Source organism: Erythrolamprus reginae, chromosome Z, assembly GCF_031021105.1.
Source record: "Erythrolamprus reginae isolate rEryReg1 chromosome Z, rEryReg1.hap1, whole genome shotgun sequence".
Lineage (NCBI taxonomy): Eukaryota > Metazoa > Chordata > Lepidosauria > Squamata > Dipsadidae > Erythrolamprus > Erythrolamprus reginae.
The window spans coordinates 73,844,216-73,867,906 of record NC_091963.1 but is presented as its reverse complement, the minus strand read 5'-3'; the positions used below and the strand labels follow the sequence as shown (position 1 = coordinate 73,867,906).

The window sequence follows — 23,691 nt, the reverse complement described above, 5'->3', positions numbered from 1 at the left end:
AATAAAGAGAAGTCGAACATTATCTAAGACTAAACAATATCAAGCTAAAACCCATAAAAAGTTATTATAAAAAGTCACACACATATACATACACACCATTCATGCAATTGGCCATTGAAGATGTAAATTTATGGCCCCCAGGCCTGCCGGCACAGCCAGGTCTTCATGGCCTAGCGAAAGGCAAACAGGGTGGGAGCAGTACGGACACTGGAGGGAAGTTGACTCCATAGAGCCAGGGCAGCCACAAAGAAGAAGCCGATTATCTAGGCCCTCAACAGTCAGGATTCAGGTCCGGTTACAGCACAGAAACTGCTTTGGTCGCGCTGATGAATGATCTCTGGCGGGCCCGGGACAGGGGTTTATCCTCTGTCCTGGTGCTTCTTGACCTCTCAGTGGCTTTCGATACCATCGACCATGGTATCCTTCTGTGCCGGCTGGAGGGCTTGGGAGTGGGAGGCACTGTTCTCCAGTGGTTCTCCTCCTACCTCTCCGGTCGGTCGCAGTTGGTGTTAGTGGAGGGTCAGAGGTCGACCTCTAGGTTGCTCCATTGTGGGGTACCTCGGGTCAGTCCTCTCCCCCCTACTATTTAATATCTACATGAAACCGCTGGGTGAGATCATCCAAGGGCATGGGGTGAGATATCATCAGTATGGAGATGATACCCAGCTTTACATCTCCACCCCTTGTCCAGTCAGTGAAGCAGTGGAAGTGATGTGCCGGTGCCTGGAGGCTGTTGGGGTCTGGATGGGTGTTAACAGGCTCAGACTCAACCCTGACAAGACAGAGTGGCTGTGAGTTTTTCCTCCCAAGGGAACGATGCTGGCATCCTCTTATGGGCAACCAGTCAAAGTTCTTAAAGATACAGTCTTTACTTTCATAAACCAACATTGTTTGTTTACTATATGGCAACCCCAAAGTAGGTTATGTACCATGTACCATGTACTAACAGCTTTATCCCTCGGAGTTCCTCAGTAAACCAAGGAGATCTCCAAGATCTGTTACCTCAGAGAAGCCACAAAGGTGCAATCTGGTCCAGAGTCCCCAATGCAGCTGTATTCCATGCAGTCACCAACGACTCGGCCGAATTGCGGACAAATGAGTCGGGAATTATTAGTTTACTATATGGCAACCCCAAAGTAAGTTATGTACTATGTACTAACAATCTCCCCCCTTGGAGTTGACAATACAGTTTCCATTCACTGTCTCATATTGTACCTAGTACAATTTTCAATATGTAGTTTAGCTCCTTGTGCCTTGGTAAAATTGTCAGCTATGTTATCCGTACTTTCACAGTACTCAAATTTTATCATCCCATCTTTTACATATGGTCCTACATTTAAATACTTTGAGTCTGTGTGTTTCGACCTTGTCCTGACAGCTTTACTCTTTGCCATACTTATAGCTGACTGGTTATGTTCATATACTGCAGGGGTCCCCAAACCTTTTACACAGGGGGCCAGTTCACTGTCCCTATGTTTGTTGGAGGGCCAGACTATAAAAAAACCATATGAACAAATCCCTATGCATACTGCACATACCTTATTTTAAAGTAAAAAACAAAATGGGAACGTACTATTTAGAGGGGAGAAGAAGTCTAAAATTCACATATGTTTATGTTTTGTTTTTAATTTTCTTTTGTTAACATCTGATTGGCTATACAAGGTTTTTTTGGCGCATGGCGGGCTGGCAGTGGAATGGGAAGCTCTCGCACGCAGGCACACATGAACCTTCGCTGGTGCAAGACTTCCCCGCACTTTCCTTGCTGCTCCCCGCCCCAACTCCAACACTGGGGACGCATCCTGTGCTCCTGTCAGTCACCCGCGGGCCGGATAAATGGCCTCAGTGGGCGCATGCGGCCCACGGGCTGTAGTTTGGGGACCACTGATATACTGTAATAGGCTTATTACACTCTATATCCACGTCCACCAGCAACTGCTGCTACACCACTAAATCTGTACATAACTGTGATAGACTAGAAAATTTGGCCTCCATTGTAGACAAACTAATTTGTTGCTGTCTCAATGACTTCCAGCCTACCAAGATTCCACCAAACAAAATAGCTAAACCAGTCGTAGACTTCCTGGTCATATTATCAGAGGCGAAACCAGCATCCGCATATGCCATCAATTCCAACCTATCACCTGGTTCCAAAAATAAACCATGATTCATTGTAGTCTTCGAATACCGCTATATCCTTTTTGCTGCCCTCCACTGATATTCAGTTGGCTATTTTATGGTACCCTGCCAACTGATTCACGCTATATGCTATATCCGGCCGTGACCAGTTTCCCAAATATGACAAGCTTCCTATAAGCGAACAATACAGTTCCTTATCAACAGCCTTCCCTTTTTCATGGCTATGCACAAAGCAATTCTTCATCGGAGTTCTAGCAATCTTACAACTTTCCATATTGTATTTCTTTAACAGACTATTAATCTTTCCAGCTTGCGACAACCTGTAACCTTTCTTAGTCTTTACAGTATCAACACCCAAATATTGGCTAATCTCACCCAGATTCTGTATTCTAAACTTCTTCTCTAAATCTTTCACAATCTTGTTAACAGACTCTACAGACCGAGCAATAATTGCTATATTGTCTGTGAAAAGCAATAATATCTCCTTGGAACCTTTCCTCTCGCTTACAAACATACAGGGATCTGCCTTACTTGTGTGAAATCCCATGTTCTTCAATTCTTTGACAATTAATGAATTTCACTCGTATCCAGATTGTTTTAACCCGTACAAACTTTTCTTTAGGTTCCAGTATCTACCTTTTTTGTGCATAACACCAGGAGGAATCCTCATAAATATCCTATGCTGCAATGGCACATGCAAATACGCAGTTTCCACATCAACGTGGTGGACACAGCACTTGTGCTTTCCAGCCCAAACCAAAGCTGTCCTTAGAGTTGCTGCCTGCAAACTTGGAGCAAATACTTCATCATAGTCACCCTCCATCTGGGAGAAACCCTGTGCTACCAATCTAGCCTTGTACTTAATGGCACCATTGGACCCAGTCTTAATCTTGAAGACCCTGCGAGATCCTACCAAATGTTCTCCTGGGGGCAACCACACTTCCTCATAAACATTCAACTCCTTCATTGCAGCCAATTTTTTTCTCATAGCATCATGCCAATATTTCTTCTCCTTATCTGGATATATCTTGATTTCGCCATAATGTGATGGTTCCACAACTGCATTACAAGCTGCATTAGCTTGTTACCTATCAGATTCCCGCCTAATTCTAGTACCTCTTCTGGAAACAACTACATCTCTAATGCTTGGCATTGGCTCTTCCTTCACTTTACTTTTTACATCTACTACTGGAGCACTCTCACTAATACCAGGAGTTTCCTCAGCTGAAAACTCATCATCTGACAATTCAGCTTCATTTCCCACATTGCTATGCAGTTTCTGACAGCTATCCCTTTTCTAAAATAATGGAGTCTGAATCCCAATTTCCTAACTTGTCCCTTCAGGATGTTCTACCCTATTCCATCCAGTGTTTTCCAGAAACTTGGCGCTTGTGCTATACCAACATGCAGCAGTATTCTTGTCCCAAAATTTAAAGGATCTGTGATTATTGTCATATCCAACAAAATACAATAATCTTGCTCTATGCTGGCCTTTTCTTCTAATCTGCGATGGAACATGCACCCAAGCTGGTGCCCCAAACACATGTAGATAGCTCAAGTTAGGCTTCCTACCATACTATCCCCAGTAGCTGAGTGAACAACATTCAAGACCACATTTGCACACATCAATGCCTCAGCCCATAATTGACTTGACAATCCAGAATCTCGTATCATTGTTCTAATCATGGCTTGTAACGTTTGGCCTCTTCTCTCCACAAATGCATTATGCTGTGGCCTATAAGGTGCAGACAGACTAAGCTCTATAACATAATTCTTTAACAAGTCAACAAACTTCTTGTTAGTAAACTCTGTACCATTGTCAGTTACCACGCTAACAAACTTCTTATTCATCTTTCTCTCAACAAATCCTAGCCAGTTACAAAACAGTCTGTATCTGCCTTCGTCTTCATCGCATAAACAAACCAAACCTTGAGTAATGAGCCACAATGTTCAGAATATATTGTGAACCACCATAGCTAGATTTCCTCATTGGACTTATCAATCCATAAACACTAGCTCTAATATATCCTTGGTTTTAAAACCTTCATAATGGTTTGCAGAGGTAACCTTACTTTTCTCCTCATGGCAAATGTTGCAATCAACAAATCTGGAACATGGTTTAAGGTTTATGCCATTAACAAGCCCAATTGTCTTTTTCACCAATTGAAAGTTCAAATGCCCCATTATCCTATGAATTAGATGTATACAATTATCATTAGGTTTTGCATTACTAAACATGGCATTTGTTTTTGCTTGTTTCTCTCCATTAATAACATATAAACCATCTTTAAGCTCTGCAACAATTTTACACCCAAACAGTCACTCCACATTCTTGCTTCCTCCAAAAAACGGCTTACTCAGTCAAAGTAAGTTCATCTCTGGTCAACACTGCTAACGATGATACATAGATGTCGTAACTCTCATCAAGCGAAGATAAGACAATATTCACTTGATGTATCTCTCAGAAAATAAGCTCCTTCTCATGCAGCTCTGCCAATATCCCTTTTATCACAGTCAAATCAGCTAGCATGTTTCCATTCTGGGCTAAGCGGGTACAAAAAAATTTTTTTGTTAATTGTATATGTGCTCCAACACTGTCCCGCACATATATGCTCCGCAAAATGTCCCAACACTTGGCAGCCAAACCATGAATGTGAGCTAGTTGCTTGTCATCAAGTGTAAGGCCTATAATGCTGTGAGCGTTATCATTGTCCTGGTCAAACTCTCTTTTCTTCTTGGCATCCTCTTGTACATCAGGATCCAAGGCAGTCTCGGGGGAGTTAGCAACAATATCCCACAGTCCCTCACATTTCAACAACATGGCACATTTTGTGGACCATGTGTTGTAGTTGCTTCCATCCAACTGAGCAATGGAGAAAGCCTTACTGTACTGGAACATTGCCATCTTAATAATAATACTGTCACACCAATACTAACTGTAATACAATACTGGCCAATTTAAACCACACATTCAAAAGTTACACCCCTCTACTGCCCTGGGCTCATAACCAATGTTAGTATGTCTCGGTGTAGTTTTGTGCGAAATCTCCAACATACAATCAGCAGAGTTGTTGCAGTGGTGTAGATAATGTGGGTTATCCAGATAAAGACTCAGACTTAGTATTAACAATATTATTATTTACAAATATACAACAATATTAACAATAGATTTCAAACTGCACACAGCAAAGAATAATATGACTCACAAGCAAAGAAATCTCAAAGTAACTCCCCCCAAAAGGAACGGTGCTGGCACCCTCTTATGGCCAACCAGTCAAAGTTCTTAAATATACAGTCTTTACTTTCATAAACCAACATTGTTTGTTTACTATATGACAACCCCAAAGTAGGTTATGTACCATGTACTAACAGCTTTATCCCTCGGAGTTGCTCAGTAAACCAAGGAGATCTCCAAGATCTGTTACCTCAGAGAAGCCACAAAGGTGCAATCTGGTCCAGAGTCCCCAATGCAGCTGTATTCCATGCAGTCACCAACGACTCGGCTGAATTGCGGACAAATGAGTCGGGAATTTTCCCAAACTTCCTCTGAAATAGATCCGGGTCCATTAGGTGCCTGATCCTCCTAATCAGTTCTTCCTCCCTGCGGTGGGGGATTGGTCGATCAAAATCCAGCCTCAACAGGGACTGATCTGACCATGACAAGGGTGTGGTGACTATAACCCTTAACACCAGATCATTTTCCCACTGCTCCGAGAGAAATAACATGTCGAGTGTATGTCCCCATCTATGAGTCGGACCCTGAGTTACTTGGCTCAGGTCCATGGTTATCATGGAAGCCATGAACTTCTGCACTGTCTCCGAGGTTTCACCGAGCGATGGTAGATTGAAGTCCCCCAGAACCGCAAGCCTGGGGAACTCCACCGCCAGCCCGACTACTGCCTCAAGCAGAGTAGGCAGGGTTGTTGCAACATAGCTGGGAGGCAGGTATGTTAACAACAAGCCCACCTAAACTCCTAAGTCCAATCTCAAGAGGAGAGATTCACATCTGACAATCTCAGGAGCAGGGACACTGCAAGGGCTTAGAGTCTCACGGACGATGACGGCCACTCCCCCACCCCTTCCCTGGTGTCACGGCTGATGCAAGACCAGAAACCTGTCTGGGCACATTTCTCTGAGAGGGACACCTCCCTCTGGACCTAGCCAGGTTTTGGTTACACAAGCCAGGTCAGCCCCCTTTTCCAAGAGTAAGTCTTGGATCAATGGAGCTTTGTTGGCAACCAACCTGTCATTGAATAGCAGCAACCTGAGACCAGGGCCCTGACTACATCTGATACCAGCTACATGAGATGAGACTGGGCGGGGGGGAGAACAGGGGATCGCTTTCAAGCAGTGAGTCCTCGTTCTCCGAGAGTGGCCTACCCCTCTGCTCCCACCATACCTGCCTCTCCCACTAATGACCATAATACCTTGGCTCTCCACCAATGTTCCCTCTAATTTTTTTTCGGGGTGGGCGGAAAAGTATAGTGTCTGAGCGGCAGTCCCCCTGGGACCGGGCGGCATAGAAGTACAAATAAATAAATAAATAAAATAAAATAAATCCCTTCTTTTTTATTAAAAGAAATTAATAATAAAACAAAACCAAACTCTATTACTATTAAAACTAAAACAACCAGCAAATCCAAAAACAACTATTAATAAAAACAGGTGAGGGCTGGGGTTTTTTTTCTCTGTTATTATTTAAGTGCTTTTACCATATGCTTTAAATCAAGAGTCACTTCCCTCTCTGTTTCTCTCTCTTTCCTGTCATTCTCTGCCTCAATCATTCTCTCATTTCTCTTTCCCCCCTTTTTTCTATCATTTCTCTCTCCCTCTCTCTTCCTTCCACTCCTCTCTCTCTTGCTTTATTCCTCTCTCTCACTCTCTCTCACTCTCTTCCTTCCTCTCCTCTCATTCTTTCTTTCTTGCTCTCTCTCAATCTCTCTTCCTTCCTACCTTCTCTCTCTCTTTCTCTCTCTCTCCCTTCCTTTCTTTCCTTCTCTCTTCCTTCCACTTTTTTCTCTTTGTCTTTCTCTTTTCCTTCCTTCCCCTCTTCCCCTCCCTCTCTCTCTCTTTCTCCCTCTCTCCCTTTATATTTATCTCTTCCTTCCTTCCTCTCTTCCTCCCTTTCTCTCTCCTTCTTGTTCACTTTTCTCTCCCTTCCTTCCCTCCCTCCGTCCTTCTTTCCCCTCCTCTTTCCCTCCCTCTCTTTCCCTTCTTTCTCTCCACGTCTCCGGCGGGCAGCTGGCTTTGCTGACCGGCACAAGGCTCAAGCCAGCTGCCCGGGAAAGCCAGGAAGGTCCTCCTGCCCCCCCCCCAGCCGAAAACACAACGGAGGTCTGCCGGCACCAGCTTGATCCTCCCGTTGCTCCACCCCACTTCACCTGTCATCCTGGACCTCCATTGTGTTTTCAGGGGGGAGCGGCAGGAAAGCCCTGTGCCGGCCAGGAAAGCCGGCTTTCCGGGAAAGCAGCGCGCTTTTCAAATGCTCTGCTTTCTTGCAACTCTTTCCTTGGCAGGGGGAGGGAGGAGGCCACTCCCCCCCCAGGAAAGAGGTGCAGGAAAGCAGCGTGTTTAAAAGGCGCGCTGCTTTCCCCGAAAGCTGGCTTTCCTGGCCGGCACAGGGCTTTCCCGCCGCTCCCCCCCGAAAACACAACGGAGGATGACAGGCAGGGTGAAGCGGGATGGAGCTACGGGAGGCTCAAGCAGGCAGCCTCTGCACTTTTCTTTTGGTGGAAGAGGAGGAGAGGGGGCGGATCGGGTGGGCGGGGGCAGTGCCTTCTACTGCGGGTGCCTCCCCGCCCCCCCATGGGCTGGCAGGGGGATGGGGAGTGCGCGCCCGTGGAAGAGGGTGCGCAGGGGAGTATTTTGGGGCACACACGTGCTCACGCATGCAGCTTATGGGGAACGGTGCTCTCCACCCCATCCGAATTGATCTCACGCCCCCACTGGCCTTTCTTCGTCTTGGCAGGCCAGTTTCTCCATACATACAGGTTTGGGGGTTATATCTAGGGCCCCACCCACTTCCAGCAAGGGGGAAGGTCTTCACTCCTGGACTCCACATTTTCTCAAACCACTCATTCTTCTCCATCTGAACAGAAGCCATTCACTCCCAACATTCAACCCCCATATAATTAAAAACAGTAAATTAATTAATTAGCTAATAGTATCTTCACCCAATTCCATCCCCCAATTCCCATCCCTCCCTCACAGTAACAGCAGTTTAAAACGCAAAGATATAGTATAGAATAGGCATCTATATAACAAAAGAGTCCTTAGTCTAAATAAAATCTGAGAACCAGATAAAATTAATTCTAATAGCTGGTAATTAATCAGGATGGTATAAACAAGGATGGTAATTATTAGAATAATCAGGATGGTGCAAAGAAGGATGATACAAATGAATTCTAATGAGGCACGGATAAGGGTCTCTATCCCAGATCTTCTTACGATAGAGTCTATAAAAACTTCTAGAAATCCAAATCTTTCATCAACTCCTCCCTCACAAGTTAAAGTGCCAGCTGCAATAAATACAAACAGCATCATCCAGGCAAGTAACTGTAACAACCATCAGCTCTTTCCCAGTCTTCTGACATCAGCTGTTTTCAGGCAATTCCCTGGTGCTCCAGGATCTTTGAAAAATATAGTTCAGTAGTTCTGAGATCTCGTCTGCCAGTTCCTTGAGAACCTTGGAGTGTAATCCATTTGGTCCTGGTGATTTGAATTCATCTAGGGTAGACAGGTTTTCACTTATCATTTTCTTCCCTATTTTAACTTGTGTTTCTAATATGGTTTTTGTGATGCTGTTTTTGATAGGTTGGATTGTTTTTTCCCTTTGTGTAAAGGAAAATGCAAAAAAGGTGTTAAGTAGCTCCCTGTTGCTTGTCTCCTTCCCACTTTCTCCCTGCACTTGACCAATTGTATCCCTGACTTTTTTCTTGTATTTAATATGTTAGAAAAAGCTTTTTTTATTACGGTACTTTTTAATTTTGTCACAAGTCTTTGTTCATTGTGAGCATTAGCTTTCCTTACTTCATCTTTGCAGGCTCAAGCTATTTGCTGGTGTTCTGCCTTAGTTATTTCCCCTTCTTAGCACTTTTTATACTTGTCTTTCAATTTGTCAGAGTTCTTTATGCCAGTGTTTTTCAACCAGTGTGCCACGAGACATGGTCAGGTGTGCCGCGAAGCTCAGCTTCCGAGACTGGAAGCTGAGCTTCCTTTTTGCGCCTTCTTTTTCATGCCTTCCTTCTTCGCAGCAGGTGAGCTTTGGGGCCCAGCAGGAGCCTGAGAGTCAGTTCACTAGGGCAGCAATGGCAGTGGTAGCTCCGCAGGCTGTCTGGGAGCAGGCTTTGTGCAGGAAGGACAGCTGAGTTTTTGAGGCAACAGCGGTGGGAAGGGCTCATTTTGGGTACCATTGGTGACAGCAGCTGCTCTTCTTCAGGCAGGTGAGCGGCGGTGGGATTGCTTAGATGGCAAGGTGTGGCAGAGTTCCTCGGTCCTCAGCTAATGGTTCCACAGATCCCTTTCACCTTTCTGATTGGCGGTTGGATCAATCTCCTGGAATATCATCTCAGAGTTGTGTTTAGAAGTTGCTGGCCCAGAAGTAGAAAGGATATCAGGAACTGGAGAGGTTTCAGAATGACTATAGTAGGAATCCCTCAGAAGACTTTTACTTCTTCATAGTATCAAAACTATATTCTATATTACAGAACACCAAACTATTTTACTAAATGACTCTACCACAACTAACCATAAATGACAACAAACCACTACTGACCTCAAGTCACACCTATGCAAAAGTGCATTACAGTATATACAGATCTTGACCAATCAGGTCGTAGCACATTCTCCACTGCATCTGGAAGGAGAGTCCAACATGGGTAATATACCAATCCTATTGGTAGAGACTGAGAATTAGCATAATAATTGGCTACCGCCCCCTTACTGCTCCCATGAACCCAGTTTTAAAAACTCAGTCCAAGAGTTTTTCTCTTAGAGTTTAGAGTTGAAATAAAAATTAAAAATTATAGAAAATTATTGTTTGACCTGTTTAATTCTGTTCTTTGTTTTTCAGAGGGAAGATCGAAGAGGAACAGAGGAACGGGGTCTCTGCCCTCCGCGGGCAACACCCCCAACGATCCTCCTCAGGGGTTTTGTATTCCCTCCGAGGGAACACCCCATAGAGGAGCACCCAGCCTGTGGTCCCTGACCTCCGTGGCCAGACCAGGGCTGCGAGCTGAAGGTGAGGGGGTCCGGGGGCCCCCACTGGGAAGCTCGGAGGCGCTGTCGCTCAGACTCCAGGCAAAGAGCGGAGTCGCGCCTCTCAGCTGTTCGGCAGCTGCCGAAGAAGCCGCCGCCAGCAAGGAAACCGCTGGGCGAGCCACCGCTGCTGGGAATGCCGATGACCCCGGCGAAGCCAGAGAGGCCACGGGCATGCCGCCTGGGAAGCGGCAAGAGGGACCGCCGGCCATGGAGTAGCTAGAAGCTGCAGCGCCCCCCCCCCCCGGGGGAAACAGAGCTGCGAACGGCATGGGGGCCGCCATGTTGGGTTGCTGCTTGCACAACCCCAAAGGCGCCAAACGGAAGCCCTTCCTGCAGCTGGTAAGCGCGAAGAGGTCACCAAGCCTCAGTGCGCAGGCGCGATTGAGCTACAAGACGGTAGCCATTTTTGCTGAATAACGAGGCTCTCAAGGCTGGAACACCAGAGACTCCTCAAAATCTCAACAAGTGTGAGTACTCATGGAGGAGCAATTGGGGAACGCGAGGGCAACCTCCCCCACCTTGGCCAAAGACAAGCCTAAAGGGAAAGCCAAGGAGAAGTCAAAGACTTCACAGTCCCCAGTCTCAGCCTCATCCCTGAAAGAGGCCGAAAAGCGCATTAAGGCCCTAGAAAAAAAGCTGGAGGCGGCTCTACAAGCCTCCCCCTCAGCCGTGCCGCGGACCCAGAGACAAGTCTCAACACCTGACCCAGTCACCCCACTGCCTGCCTTTGGGTTACCTGGAGCAATGAATGAAGGGGACTGGTCACCTGACAGGCAATCCCCTGCATTGCCCCGCATCATGCCTTCACCTGGCTCTTCATGGAACAAACCTGGGTCAGCTGGCTACTCTAGGAGAGGTTCTCAGGGCCCGTCTGCCACGTTCACGCCCACAGCGGCAGGACTAAGAGCGCAGGCAAGCACTTGGCAGGATATGCCACCCGACTTGCAAAATCTTATTGCAAATGTTTATTCCTAAGGCATGTCGGCTGGGGCCCATCAATATGGTCAGCAGCCATCACAAGCAGCAACACAAGTTTGGTCAGCACCGCCCCCCTCGGGTTTGGGGTCCTTATCGGAGGAACCAATCACTGGAGAGGACAGCGATAGGGAGTATGACCTCTTCGAGGATGAAACAACTCCTGAACTGCCTCAACCAGTAGGCCTGTTTAAGCCAACACTGTTCAGGACTCTATTGTTTAAGGCTAAACAGGTGATGAATCTGCCTGGGGCAACTAAGACAGCAGAGGAAGCAGGCAAGACCCCAGACGCCTTGCTTCAGGAACCTCAACCCGAGTCGGAACATTTTCCAGCATCTGACATATTTCTGCAGGGAGCCAAACGTCCCTGGCAATATCCAGCGGCGGCTCAAGGTCCATCTAACCTGGAACGTAGATTCTACACGTTCGACGATGAGGTGGAGAAAATCCTCGAGTTTCCACCCATAGACCAGCCGGTCGTGACATTGGTCTCCAGCGCCCTGGTGCCTTCAGAAACAGGGGAAAGCCTGAAGCCAGAAGACCGGAAGGCAGAGATACTCCTGAAAAAGGCACACCAGATGTCGAGCTGGGGATTCAGAGCGGCAGCTGCTGCATCTTTCATCAATAGAGCCTCTCTCCGGTGGATGCAAGAGATGCAATCCCGCCTGGGCCAGAGGATGGCAGATTACGTCAGGACCTGGCCAAGCTACGAGCTGCGGCGGAATTTTCCGCAGATGCCACATTACATGCGGCTAAATTCTCCAGCAGAAGTATGGCTACCACACTTGCAGCACGCCGACTCCTGTGGCTCCGACACTGGCCTGCGGATCTGAAATCCAAGTGGCGACTGGCGTCGGCCCCCTTCCAAGGCTCTATGCTATTTGGGGATATATTGGACAAAGTCCTCATTGAGGACAAGGACAAGAGAAAGGTCCTACCCAGAACTGGCAGACGCCAAGACCGGACATCGACGCCATATACGAGACGCCAGACACCCCGTTGGGATAACTCCACAGGGGCATGACAGAGCCACAGACCATACACACAAGGTCAGTTCACGCACCAAACCTTCAGAAGCGACCGGGGGTCGTTCCAGGACAGACCCAGGGGCTACCAGAACTCGAGGCGGCCCTTTCGGGGGAACAACCAGAGAGGTTTCCGCCGCTCTAAGTGACTCTGCCAGTCAACTGCCAATCGGGGGGAAGCTTCAACACTTCAGCGCTTCCTGGCACACCTCTTCTTCCGACCAATGGGTCCTGGCTACGGTGTCGGGAGGACTTCGCCTGGAGTTTGTAGGTCAACCCCCCAATCGGTTCATACACTGCCCAAGAGTTCGGGAACTGCAAAAGAAGCTGCAACTACAAAAAGAAATTGTGCATTTGCTGGAAATACAAGCCATAGAACCGGTACCACCTCAGGAGGAGGGCAAGGGCTTTTATTCAATGATTTTCATTGTCCCCAAATCCTCAGCAGGTTGCAGGTTGATCCTCAACCTGAAACAACTAAACATCTTCATAAAGTACAGAAGATTTCACATGCACTCTCTACAAACTATCCTGGCCTCAATCAGATCACAGGATCTGTTAACGTCCATCGACCTGAAAGAGGCGTACTTGCACGTTCCTATACACCCATCTCACCGGAGATACCTCCGTTTCTGTTCCGAGGGAACACACTACCAATACAAGGCCATGTCATTCGGCCTTTCGTCAGCTCCACGGACTTTTACCAAACTCCTGGATGCCTTGACGGCCCATCTGCGTTCCCAATCCATCAGACTGATGGCGTACCTGGACGACATCATTATACTGTCCAGGTCGCCAACGCAGGCAAGGCACGACTTAAACCGGACCATATAGACCTTAGAAGCTCATGGCTTCACCATCAATGTGGAGAAGAGCCAACTGACCCCCAGAACCAGGCTTTTACACCTAGGAGCGATCATAGACACCTTGTCAGGCTCGGTTTCACTCTCCCCGGAGAGAATAGTAAATATTCAACGTTTAATAGGCAGCCTCAATCAACACAGGCAAGTGCCAATGTCCCTGTTATCAAAGGTGTTGGGGACCCTGGTCTCGACTATAGGAATTGTGCCCTGGGCCAGGCACCACATCCGGGCTCTGCAGTGGCTTTTACTACCGGCACAAAGAGCCAAGGTGAGCCACTCACACCAACGGATCCTAATACCATGAAACGTCAGAGAGTCCTTAAGATGGTGGACATCTCCTGCAATACTCAAGGGCTCTCCCTTTCAGATACAAGACAAGATGATCCTAACTACAGATGCCAGCCTCTATGGTTGGGGAGCTCACATCGGTCCCCACATGGCACAGGGCATATGGTCTGCAGAAGATCTAACACCAATAAACATAAACTTTCTCGAACTCAGAGCGGTATTCCTAGCTCTTCAGACCTTCCACTCAATTGTACGGGACAAACACATCCTAGTGTTAACAGACAATGTGGCGACCAGAGCCCATTTGAACCACCAAGGGGGTACAAGGTCGCATTGTCTCATGGAGGAGACGGCAAACCTATTCGATTGGGCCGATCGCCATCTAGCGTCCTTATCCGCGGAGCACATTGCCGGGACCAACAACACCCAGGCAGATTGGCTCAGCAGGACTACACTAGACCCGTCAGAGTGGAGGCTTGATCCAGCGCTATTTCAACAGATATCGCGCAAGTTCGGGACTCCATCTGTAGACCTGTTCGCCACTCACCGGAATGCGCAGACCCTGAGGTTCTATTCATGTTTTCCGGAACCAGGGACAGAGGGGGTCAACGCCTTGCTGTCAGCTTGGCCGACGGGACTGCTGTACGCATTTCCCCCAGTAAACTTGATACCAAGGGTCATAGAGAAAATTCTTCGGGAGAAAGCAGAGGTCCTGATGGTGGCACCACACTGGCCACGCTGTCCGTGGTTCGCTGACCTGATGGCACTGTCAGTAACCCCACCATGGAGGATGCCAGACCACATCATCTCCCTCAGCCAGGGGAACCTACAACACCTGGATCCCCAATGGCTACAACTAACAGTCTGGCACTTGAGAGGCACAGATTAAGGCATCAAGATCTGACAGAGAAGGTCATCGATACAATACAGGCTGCTTGACGTCCTTCAACTTCTAGGATATACCAAGCCACGTGGGCAGCCTTTTGCACATTTTGTGACAAGGATGGCAAAAATCCCAGGGAGGCATCGGTGATTACGGTGCTGGAGTTTCTACAGGCAGGGATAGAACGGGGGCTGGCTCTTAATACGCTAAGGAGACAGGTGGCAGCACTCTCCACCATGATCCAGACTCCGGAGTCTCGTTCGCTAGCCCAACACTTGTGGGTAAGAGACTTTATACGTGGAGCCTCAAACGCACATGCACCACCAGTGCGGAGGTTCCCATCATGGGATCACACGATAGTGCTTAAGACCTTGACAAAACCACCCTTTGAGCCTCTAAGATCAATCCCGCTTAGACTCCTTTCCCTGAAAACAGCCTTCCTAGTAGCAATCACTTCTGCACGCAGGGTGTCAGAGCTTTCAGCCCTCTCTGTGAGACCAGATTTATGTATCTTTTACCCAGACAGAGTGGTGCTTCGCTTGGATCCCACGTTCATACCCAAAGTGAACACTTTGTTCCACAGGAAGCAGGAGCTTATATTGCCTGATTTCTGCACGCATGGAGACCATCCGTCAGAGCTAAGATGGCATAAGGTCGATGTAAGACGTGCTCTGAAGATTTAGATCAGGAGGACTGAAACATTCAATCTCATTTTCTCAACACAGAATGGGACTTGGATTATCTTCCAAATCGATAAGTCGTTGGCTAAAGGACTGTATTCTGGAAGCCTACAGAGCGGGAGGACATGACCTCCCGACGGGTCTAACGACTCACTCAACCAGGAGTGCGGCCACATCGGCGGCTTGGACGACACAGGCCTCGATAGAAGATATTTGCAGAGCGGCCACCTGGGCAGCGCCTTCGACATTTATTAAGCACTACAAGTTGGACTCATTTGCTTCCGCTGAGGCAGCGTTTGGTAGACGTGTGCTACAGAAAGTGTGTGCATCTCCAACGTCCCAGTCAAGACCTTCTCCCTCCCATGGGCCTTAAATCTTTGGTATATCCCATGTTGGATTCTCCTTCCAGATGCAGTGGAGAAGACCCGTTGTACCTACCTGAACGGTCTTCTCGATGCACTGGAAGGAGAGTCCAAACCCACCCGACTAGTTGAAGTTCAGAGACGTCAGAGATGGGGAGTTCTGAAGTTTAGTTGTAATAATAAAAGTTGGTTATCCTCTTACATTGTTTTTCGTTTTTAAAACTGGGCTCATGGGAGCAGTAAGGGGGCGGTAGCTAATTATTATGCTAATTCTAACTCAGTCTCTACCAATAGGATTGGTATATTACCCATGTTGGACTCTCCTTCCAGTGCATCGAGAAGACCGTTCAGGTAGGTACAACGAGTCTTCTGTTGGTCCACCCTGAGTCAGCATTCCTTTTATTTTACACTAATTACAACCTTTTTCACTGTAACTGGAATATTACCTCAGATACTAATCTTGACATATCACTATCTGTTGCCACCCATTGCCACAATTACTATAATCGTGCCCACTCCCCCCCCCCCGGCTATTCAGGGTATAAGACCCACCCAGTTTTTTACCCTCTTTTTGGGAGTAATAAGGTGCATCTTATACTCCAAAAAGTACAGTATTTTCTAAAATTCTTCAATATGGTACTAAGAGCCCTGATGATAAGGGGTATCACTATTACATGTTTTATCCATAATCGCATAGTTTCGATGGCTGCGTAGCATTATTATTATTATTATTATTATTATTATTATTATTATTATTAAGATCCATAGGCAACTGTCTTTTTTATGCCTTTGTGTTTCTACGTGTAATTGTATGTTTGTATATACATATCCACATATGGATATGTGTAATATATGTATATGTATGTAAATTTCTCTGTTGTACTTCTGCCTTTCTTTTATAACTTTCATAACTTCCTGCATTATGGAATTCTTGACATAATGGTATTTCACTAGAATGAAAAATGTTGTATCTGAAATTCCATTGTATTGAGTATTCCTTTATATGGTCTAACATTTAGCTCTAGTGATACAACAATATCGATAAATGGTGGATGTATAAATAAGATAATTAGGAATACATTTCATTGATTTAAGTGTCAGGCCAAAGTCTTCATGTGGAGTAAGAGAGTTCAGCCTGACACAACACAAGGGGGAATGGGAGGGGTAGTGAGTAGTCAGAGGGGAAAGTTACTAGACACAACCAAAGATTTCTTTCTCCAAGCCAAGGTCACCATTTGTTCTGCCTCAACTGAAGAGAAGAGGAAGTTGATAAGCCCATGCACACAGCCTGGTTCTCATGATGAACTTGTGGGCGTGGGAGATGTAAGATTGAATTTTAACCTAGGTGGGATTCTGGGAACTATTCAGAATTGGAATGACAATGGCGTAGCCAACATGGTTCTATTAATAAATCGAGCTCTGATTGAGAGAATTGGACTGAGACTTGATTTATTTCTCAGGTGCTATTTGGAATGCTGACATTAAGCTAATGACATAGTACTTCAAATCATAGTATGACTAGTATTCATTTTAATAAATTGTAAATGAGATTTGGTAGAATATAGATTCTTTTAGAATGACTTTTTAAAGATAATAATCAATGGTTTTCTAAATTTTGAAATACTATTTAAATGATTAGATATTCAAAGTACAGTAAATAGAATAGAAGATAATAGAATTGGGTCATTCCGTGTCAAATTGACCAGTGGTCCTCACCTTACCATCTCAGATTTTGATGAAATTTGGCACACAGTTTCTTTATGATATAAAACTATGCTGTGCAAAAGTTTAGTTCAAAAGACTAAAAATTGGGAATTCTAGGAAACCTCAAATAATGGGTTGCAAAATGCTGAGTCAGAAAAAAATGACATTTTTGGGCCAGCTTCCAGAAGCTATAAACGCAGCAGTTTCAGTAGTATGTTGGAAATATTTGGAGAACCTGCACACCTTGTAAGGCTTTATAAACTGACAAAACTCCATGTACCTAGTTCTCTTAGTTTTTACATGGTTCAGGCTCAAACTTTGCAAAAAAAAACCCCTCAAAAATGAATTCACAGCAATTTTCAGGCTGCTGTAGTTTCAAAACTACTTAGCCTTTCAGGTTGATTTTTGCCAGGTGTCCTAGGTACACAGCTACAATAAGGACTTCCAGTTTGCAGCACTTTCTTTCAAGTTGTTGAAAAAATATAAGAGTTTAAACTTGGTACTTAATGGGTTTTGATACCCTGTTTGATCCTGTGGGACAGCTTCAGTCCTCTTCAATTTAGCACCATTAGAAAGAGCAGACTCTTCTTTAAGAATATATTGTTTTAATGTTGGTGTCTTTTCATATAAAAAATTCTTTTTTTAAAAAAATTATTGATTTATTTTTGAGGGTACATAAAAGAAAAGTATTTATCAAAAATTGAGGTACAATAGTTAATTATTGTCCTGGGGTACAAAAAAGCAATCAGGAAACGATCAATATTAATATAAATTGTAAGGATATAAGCAACAAGTTAGTAATGTACAGTCATAGATCTGTAAGTCACTGGTTCAAATCTCATCACCGGCTCAAGGTTGACTCAGCCTTCCATCCTTCTGAGGTGGGTAAAATGAGGACCCGGATTGTGGGGGCAGTAGGCTGGCTCTGTTAAAAAGTGCTGTTGCTAACATGTTGTAAGCCGCCCTGAGTCTAAGGAGAAGGGCGGCATAAAAATCGAATGAATAAGTAAGTAAGTAAGCAAGCAAGTAAGTAAGTAAGTAAGTAAGTAAGTAAGTAAGTAAGTAAGTAAGTGGGAGGAGATGAGTGATAGGAATGCTGAGAAAATTAATACTAATAGTAATGCTGCGTTAGTTAATAGTTTGATAGTGTTTAGGGAATTATTTGTTTAGAAAAGTGATGGCATTCGGGAAAAACTGTTATTGTGTCTAGTTGTCTTGGGGTGCAGTACTCTATAGCGTTATTTTGAGGGTAGGAATTGAAACAATTTATGTCCAGGATGCAAGAAGTCAGTCAATATTTTTACAGCCTTTTTTTCTTGTGCAGTATACAGGTCCTCAATGAAAGGTAGGTTGGTAGTAATTGTTTTTTCTGCAGTTCTGATTGTTCTCTGAAGTCTGTATCTTTCTTGTTGGGTTGCAGAACCGAACCAGACAGTTATTGAAGTACAGATGACAATTCCTCTGTAGAACTATATCAGCAGCTCTTTGGGCAGTTTGAGCTTCCTGGGTTGGCGCAGAAAGAACATTCTTTGTTGTACTTTTTTGATGATGTTTTTGATAGGTGACCATTTTAGGTCTTGAGATATGATAGTACCTAGAAATCTGAAGGTCTCTATCGTTGACACTGTCTTGTCTGGTATTGTAAGAAGTGATAGATTGGGAGGGCTTCTTCTAAAGTCTACCACCATTTTCCCGGTTTTGAGTATGTTCAATTCCAGATTGTTCCCGTTGCACCATGAGGCTAGTTGTTCAACCTCCCGTCTGTATGCGGTTTCATCGCCTCAAATGAAATCAGTCACTGTTTTATCATCTGCAAACTTCTGTAGTTTAATAGATTAAATATAATATATTTCTGTTAAAACAATAACAAATCACTAGAACTTTTAAAATTGAAGTTAATTGGAAGCCAAATTGCACCATACTCTATTGTAACAAGATATACAAGATGATGAATTTATTAATATTTATTCTGAAGGCCAGAGAAGAAGAAATGACCAAAAAAGTAAATAAGTTGGAGGAACAGCTGATGCAGTCACAAAAGGACTACAAAAAAAGATTGACACATGAAGAAAATTGGAATAGTGATGAAGTAAGTTGGTAAAGACGTTGGTGTTCCTAATTTTTCACTGTTTTTATATGTTTTATGCATTATGCAACACAGTTTATTTATTAAATATTATTTGTTAATTTGTTTGATAGCTATAGTTACTTGTCTCAACAACTGATTCTGGGTGAGATATACAGTGGAACCTCTACCTAAGAATGCCTCTACCTAAGAACTTTTCTAGATAAGAACAAGGTGTTCAAGATTTTTTTTTTGCCTCGTCTCAAGAACCATTTTCTATTTAATAACCCGAGCTCGGAAAAATTTCCCAGGAAATTTGAGAGCGGCACGAAGGCCCAGCCAGTTTCCTGCCACTCCCCCTTTAATCCCGGCCATCTTGGGCTTTTCTGGGCTGCCAGAGGAACCTTTCAGTGGTACTTAAGGAGGCTTTGGCAGTCCAGAGCGAACAGAACGTTTTCCTTTCTCTGGACGCTTGGAGAGGGAATAAACCACTTCGCTATGGTGACTCCCTCGCACTGCCTCCCATACACCCAGCGCAAGGTTGCCTCTGGAGCATCTGGAAGCGGAAAGGCAAAAGGGGGTGCTCCACCCTGGCTGGATCAACTTGGCTTCAGCCAAACCGAGGAGTCACAACAGTGAAGGAAAGGCGCCCGTTACAAAGCGAGCAATTAAGAGGAGAGGGAAGCCCTTCAGCATGGGAAGGAAGAGGAAGCAGTAGCAGCAGCAGCCATCTTTCGGTCAAAGGAGCGGGAGGTTCCCCCCTCTCGCCCAACTGTTTTTCTCTGGCGCAGTGTATGGGAGGCAGCCATGTGCCGGTTGTATGGCAGGTATGTGCTCCTCCTTGCCGTCTCAGAGTCCCTCTTTTTTTTTAAAGCCTTAAAGTTTTGGATTTTTTTTAATTCCCCTCACCTCACCTTCTTCCTTCAGCAGTGGCTGTTCTCCTCCTCCTCTTCCTCCTCCTCCTCCCACCCAAATTCCGAGCTTTTATTTCTTTCCTAATGGGTTTGCACACATTATTTGCTTTTACATTGATTCGAATGGGAAACATTGCTTCTACTTACAAACCTTTCTACTTTAAGAAGCTGGTCAGGGAATGAATTAAGTTCTTAAGTAGGTACCACTGTATCATAAAGTGTAAAAACAAATTAAAAGCAATTAAAATAATACAAAATAAATATATATAAAATCACCAAGTGTATCTATTGCATGGAGCTTAACAGAGAGTAACAGAGTTGGAAAGGGTCTTATAGGTTATTTAGTCCAATCCCCGCTCAAGCAGGAGTCCCTACAATTATTTTTGAAAGTCTCAATTGTTGGACTTCTCACAACCTCTGAAAGCAAGCTGTTCCATTGGTTGATCGCTCTCATGATCAGAAATTTTCTCCCTATTTCCAAGTTGAATCTCTCCTTGGTCAGTTTCCATCCATTATTCTTGTCTGACTTTCTGGTGTCTCCTCTCTGTGGCAACTCTCAAGTATTGGAACACTGCTATCATGTCTCTTCTGGTCCTTCTCTTCATGAGACTAGCCATGCCCAGTTCCCGTAACCATTCTTCATATGTTTTAGTCTCCAATCTCCTAATCATCATGCTCTCTTCTGCACTCTCTCTAGAATCTCAATGTCTTTTTTGTAGTTGATAACCAAAACTGGATGCAGTACTCTAGGTAGGGTCTAACTAAGGCTTTATAGAGTGATATTAGCACCTCCGTAGACATAAATATAATACAGTTTAAGACTGTATTGACTTTTTTGGCTGCAGCTGTATACTGTTGGCTCACATTTAGCTGGTTGTCTAAGACTCCAAGATGCCTCTCACAGTCACTGGATATTAATTCAACCAAGAAATTGGGATTGTAGTACACTCAGGTGTCCAGGTCTATGCATGCAACCAAAATCATGGCCTTACAAAAGGTCAACAGGGTGAAATCATACTGATGTCTGAAGGAGAATGTTCCTTCCAGGAGGCAGGTACTACAGAGAAGGCACAGTTCCTAGTTCCTGCTAGCCAGTATATTTGGACTGATTGCACCCATAACATACCCAACCCACCAGATTGAGTTAGATAGATAGAAACAACTGGAAAGAGATACTCCTTTGGGTATTCAGACCAAATCTACAAAGGATTTAGGGTTAGGATTGTACCTAAAAGTACACTGTTCACACAGCAGTGATATCACATGTGTTGAAATAGTATTGACACTGTATTGACACCATAGTTCCCTCTAAGCTGAGCAGTGAGCAATCACTCACTTAAAAATCATCATCAACTCAGAGTTTTCCAAACCTGCCCAGAAGCTGAGAGGGAAAGAGTGAGAGGGAAGGAGAGATAGAGGAAGAGAGGAAGAGAGAAACAGATAGAAAAAAGAGAGGAAGGAGAAGAGAAAGAAAAAGAATGGGAGTAAGGAAGAGAGAAAGAAAATCAAAATCTAGTTTGAAACTAGCTCAACTATTTAAGTGGCATTTTGATATTGATACAGTTGCCCTATTATGAGCTCACTGTTATAGACACACAGTACAGTATTTTATTTTGAAATTCTCTGAGGCAAAACAGGGTGGGTTTTTTATTTATTTATTTGTTTGTTTGTTTATTTATTTATTTATTATTTCTGTGCCGGCCAGTCCCAAAGGGACTGCCGCTCAGACACTATACTTTTCTGCCCACCCACCCCCCAAAAATTAGAGGGAACACTGATTGACACTATAAGTTACACCATTCCTTTTTTAAAAATTCATTTAATTTAGTTTATGTTTAATTTTGGCAAAATAGTTTTTATAAATAGAATAGAATAGAATTCTTTATTGGCCAAATATGATGGGACACACAAGGAATTTTTCTTTGATGCAAATAAGCAATTAGGAAACAATCAATTTTAATAAGAAATCTTAAGAATACAAGCAACAACTTACAATTATACAATTGTGGGAAGGGATGAGAAAAATATAGTAGTAATAGTAGTGCAGACTTACTAAATAGTTTGAGAGTGTTTAGGGAATTATTTGTTTAACAAAATGATGATGTTTGGGGGAAAACTGTTCTTGTGTGTAATTATCTTAGTTATGGTGCTCTATAGCGACATTTTGACGGTAGGAGTTGAAGCAGTTTATGTCCAGGATGCGAGGGGTCAGTAAATATTTTCACTGCCCTCTTTTTGACTGGTGCTGTATACAGGTCATCAATAAAAGGCAGGTTGATAGCAATTGTTTTTTCTGCAGTTATGGTTATTGTCTGTGTTGGTCCTTATAAGTTGCCGAACCAAACCAGACAGTTATAGAGGTGCAGATGGCAGATTCATCTCAGATATGAGAGAAAATTAATTTTCAGATACGATACTGAAATATTTTTTAGATTTTTGCAAAAAAATTGCAGATGAAATATTATATTATTATGTAAAGCACAATTGAAATTATAACATTTGGAACTGTCTATTTGTACATTGAAAAGGCTTCAGTGTTGGTCTCTGCTATATGCCTTTCATAATTTAACATAAATGATTTTTCAGAAGTATAACTGCTAAACTCATGAGACCATACTATATTAGAATTGCTTTTCTCCAATGCACTGCTATAGAGAGTCCAATGTGGGTAATACTCTAACCTGATTGGTAGGGACTGAGTTAAAATGTAAATGTTTGTTAAGTCCCGCCCTCTAGGTGCCCCAAAAGGCCAGTCTAAAAAACTCAGTCATGGTGTAGGGACCATGAGTTTTCTTTCTCTCAAAGAGCAATTTGATTAAATGTTTAAATTCCTTTACTTAATCCTTTCTATCCTAATATTTTACATTTTCTCTCATTCGCAGGAAGAAAGTGAGACTACTATTCCACTTGCTGGGCTGAGTCCTCCGCAAATAAAGCCCAATTCCTTCCCTGTCAGGGCCACTGCTCTCTGGAGTATTGCCCACAGTCAGGGAGTCGCTATGGCTGGGTCCCTGTCCTCTGTAGTCATACCCTCCCCCCAAAAGAGACCTGCGATCATCGCTTCCGTTTGCTGTCAATTTACCTGGTTGGAGTTCTTGAAGGCTCTCTGGTATGCTCCCTTTTGCAGCTAAGTGAGTTCTAACAGATGAAGGGAGGGGGAGCCAGAAGATTCTGAGCCTCCGATCAGAGCAGGAGGCTCTTGAAGACATCGCTCGCCAATTTGGGAGCAGGGAAAATAGTGCCTGCCATTTTGGCGCTCCCTGGTGGCCACTGTTCACTGTAAGCTGCACGTGTGCGCACGTGCATGCCCCAAAATACCCCCCGCGCACCCTTTTCCACGGGCACACGCTCCCCATCCCCCTGCCAGCCCGTGGAGGGTGTGTGTGGGGGTGGGGAGGCACCGGCAGTAGACATGGGTGGAAGGAAAGGGAGCCGCGGCCACCCCTACCTCCGGCCCCCTCACGCCCCTGGCCTCACGGCACTGCCCCCCACCCGCCCGATCCGCCCCCTCTCCGGCTTGCTCCTCCTCCGCCTCC

The 23,691-nt window shown here is 44.8% G+C and overlaps 1 protein-coding gene across 7 annotated transcripts in view; it reads left to right on the top strand.

The window, feature by feature from the left end:
• LOC139152918 (golgin subfamily A member 4-like) overlaps nt 1-23,691 on the top strand; it is a 253,930-nt gene that overhangs the window by 188,622 nt on the left and 41,617 nt on the right. For all 7 annotated transcript variants that reach the window (XR_011556733.1, XR_011556732.1, XR_011556731.1 and 4 more), the window contains one exon: nt 19,152-19,265. Coding sequence is in view for 4 of the 7 variants with exons in the window: in XM_070726337.1 (XP_070582438.1) it covers nt 19,152-19,265 (114 nt within the window). In the remaining 3 variants the exon portion in view is untranslated. The remainder of the gene's footprint in view (nt 1-19,151; nt 19,266-23,691) is intronic.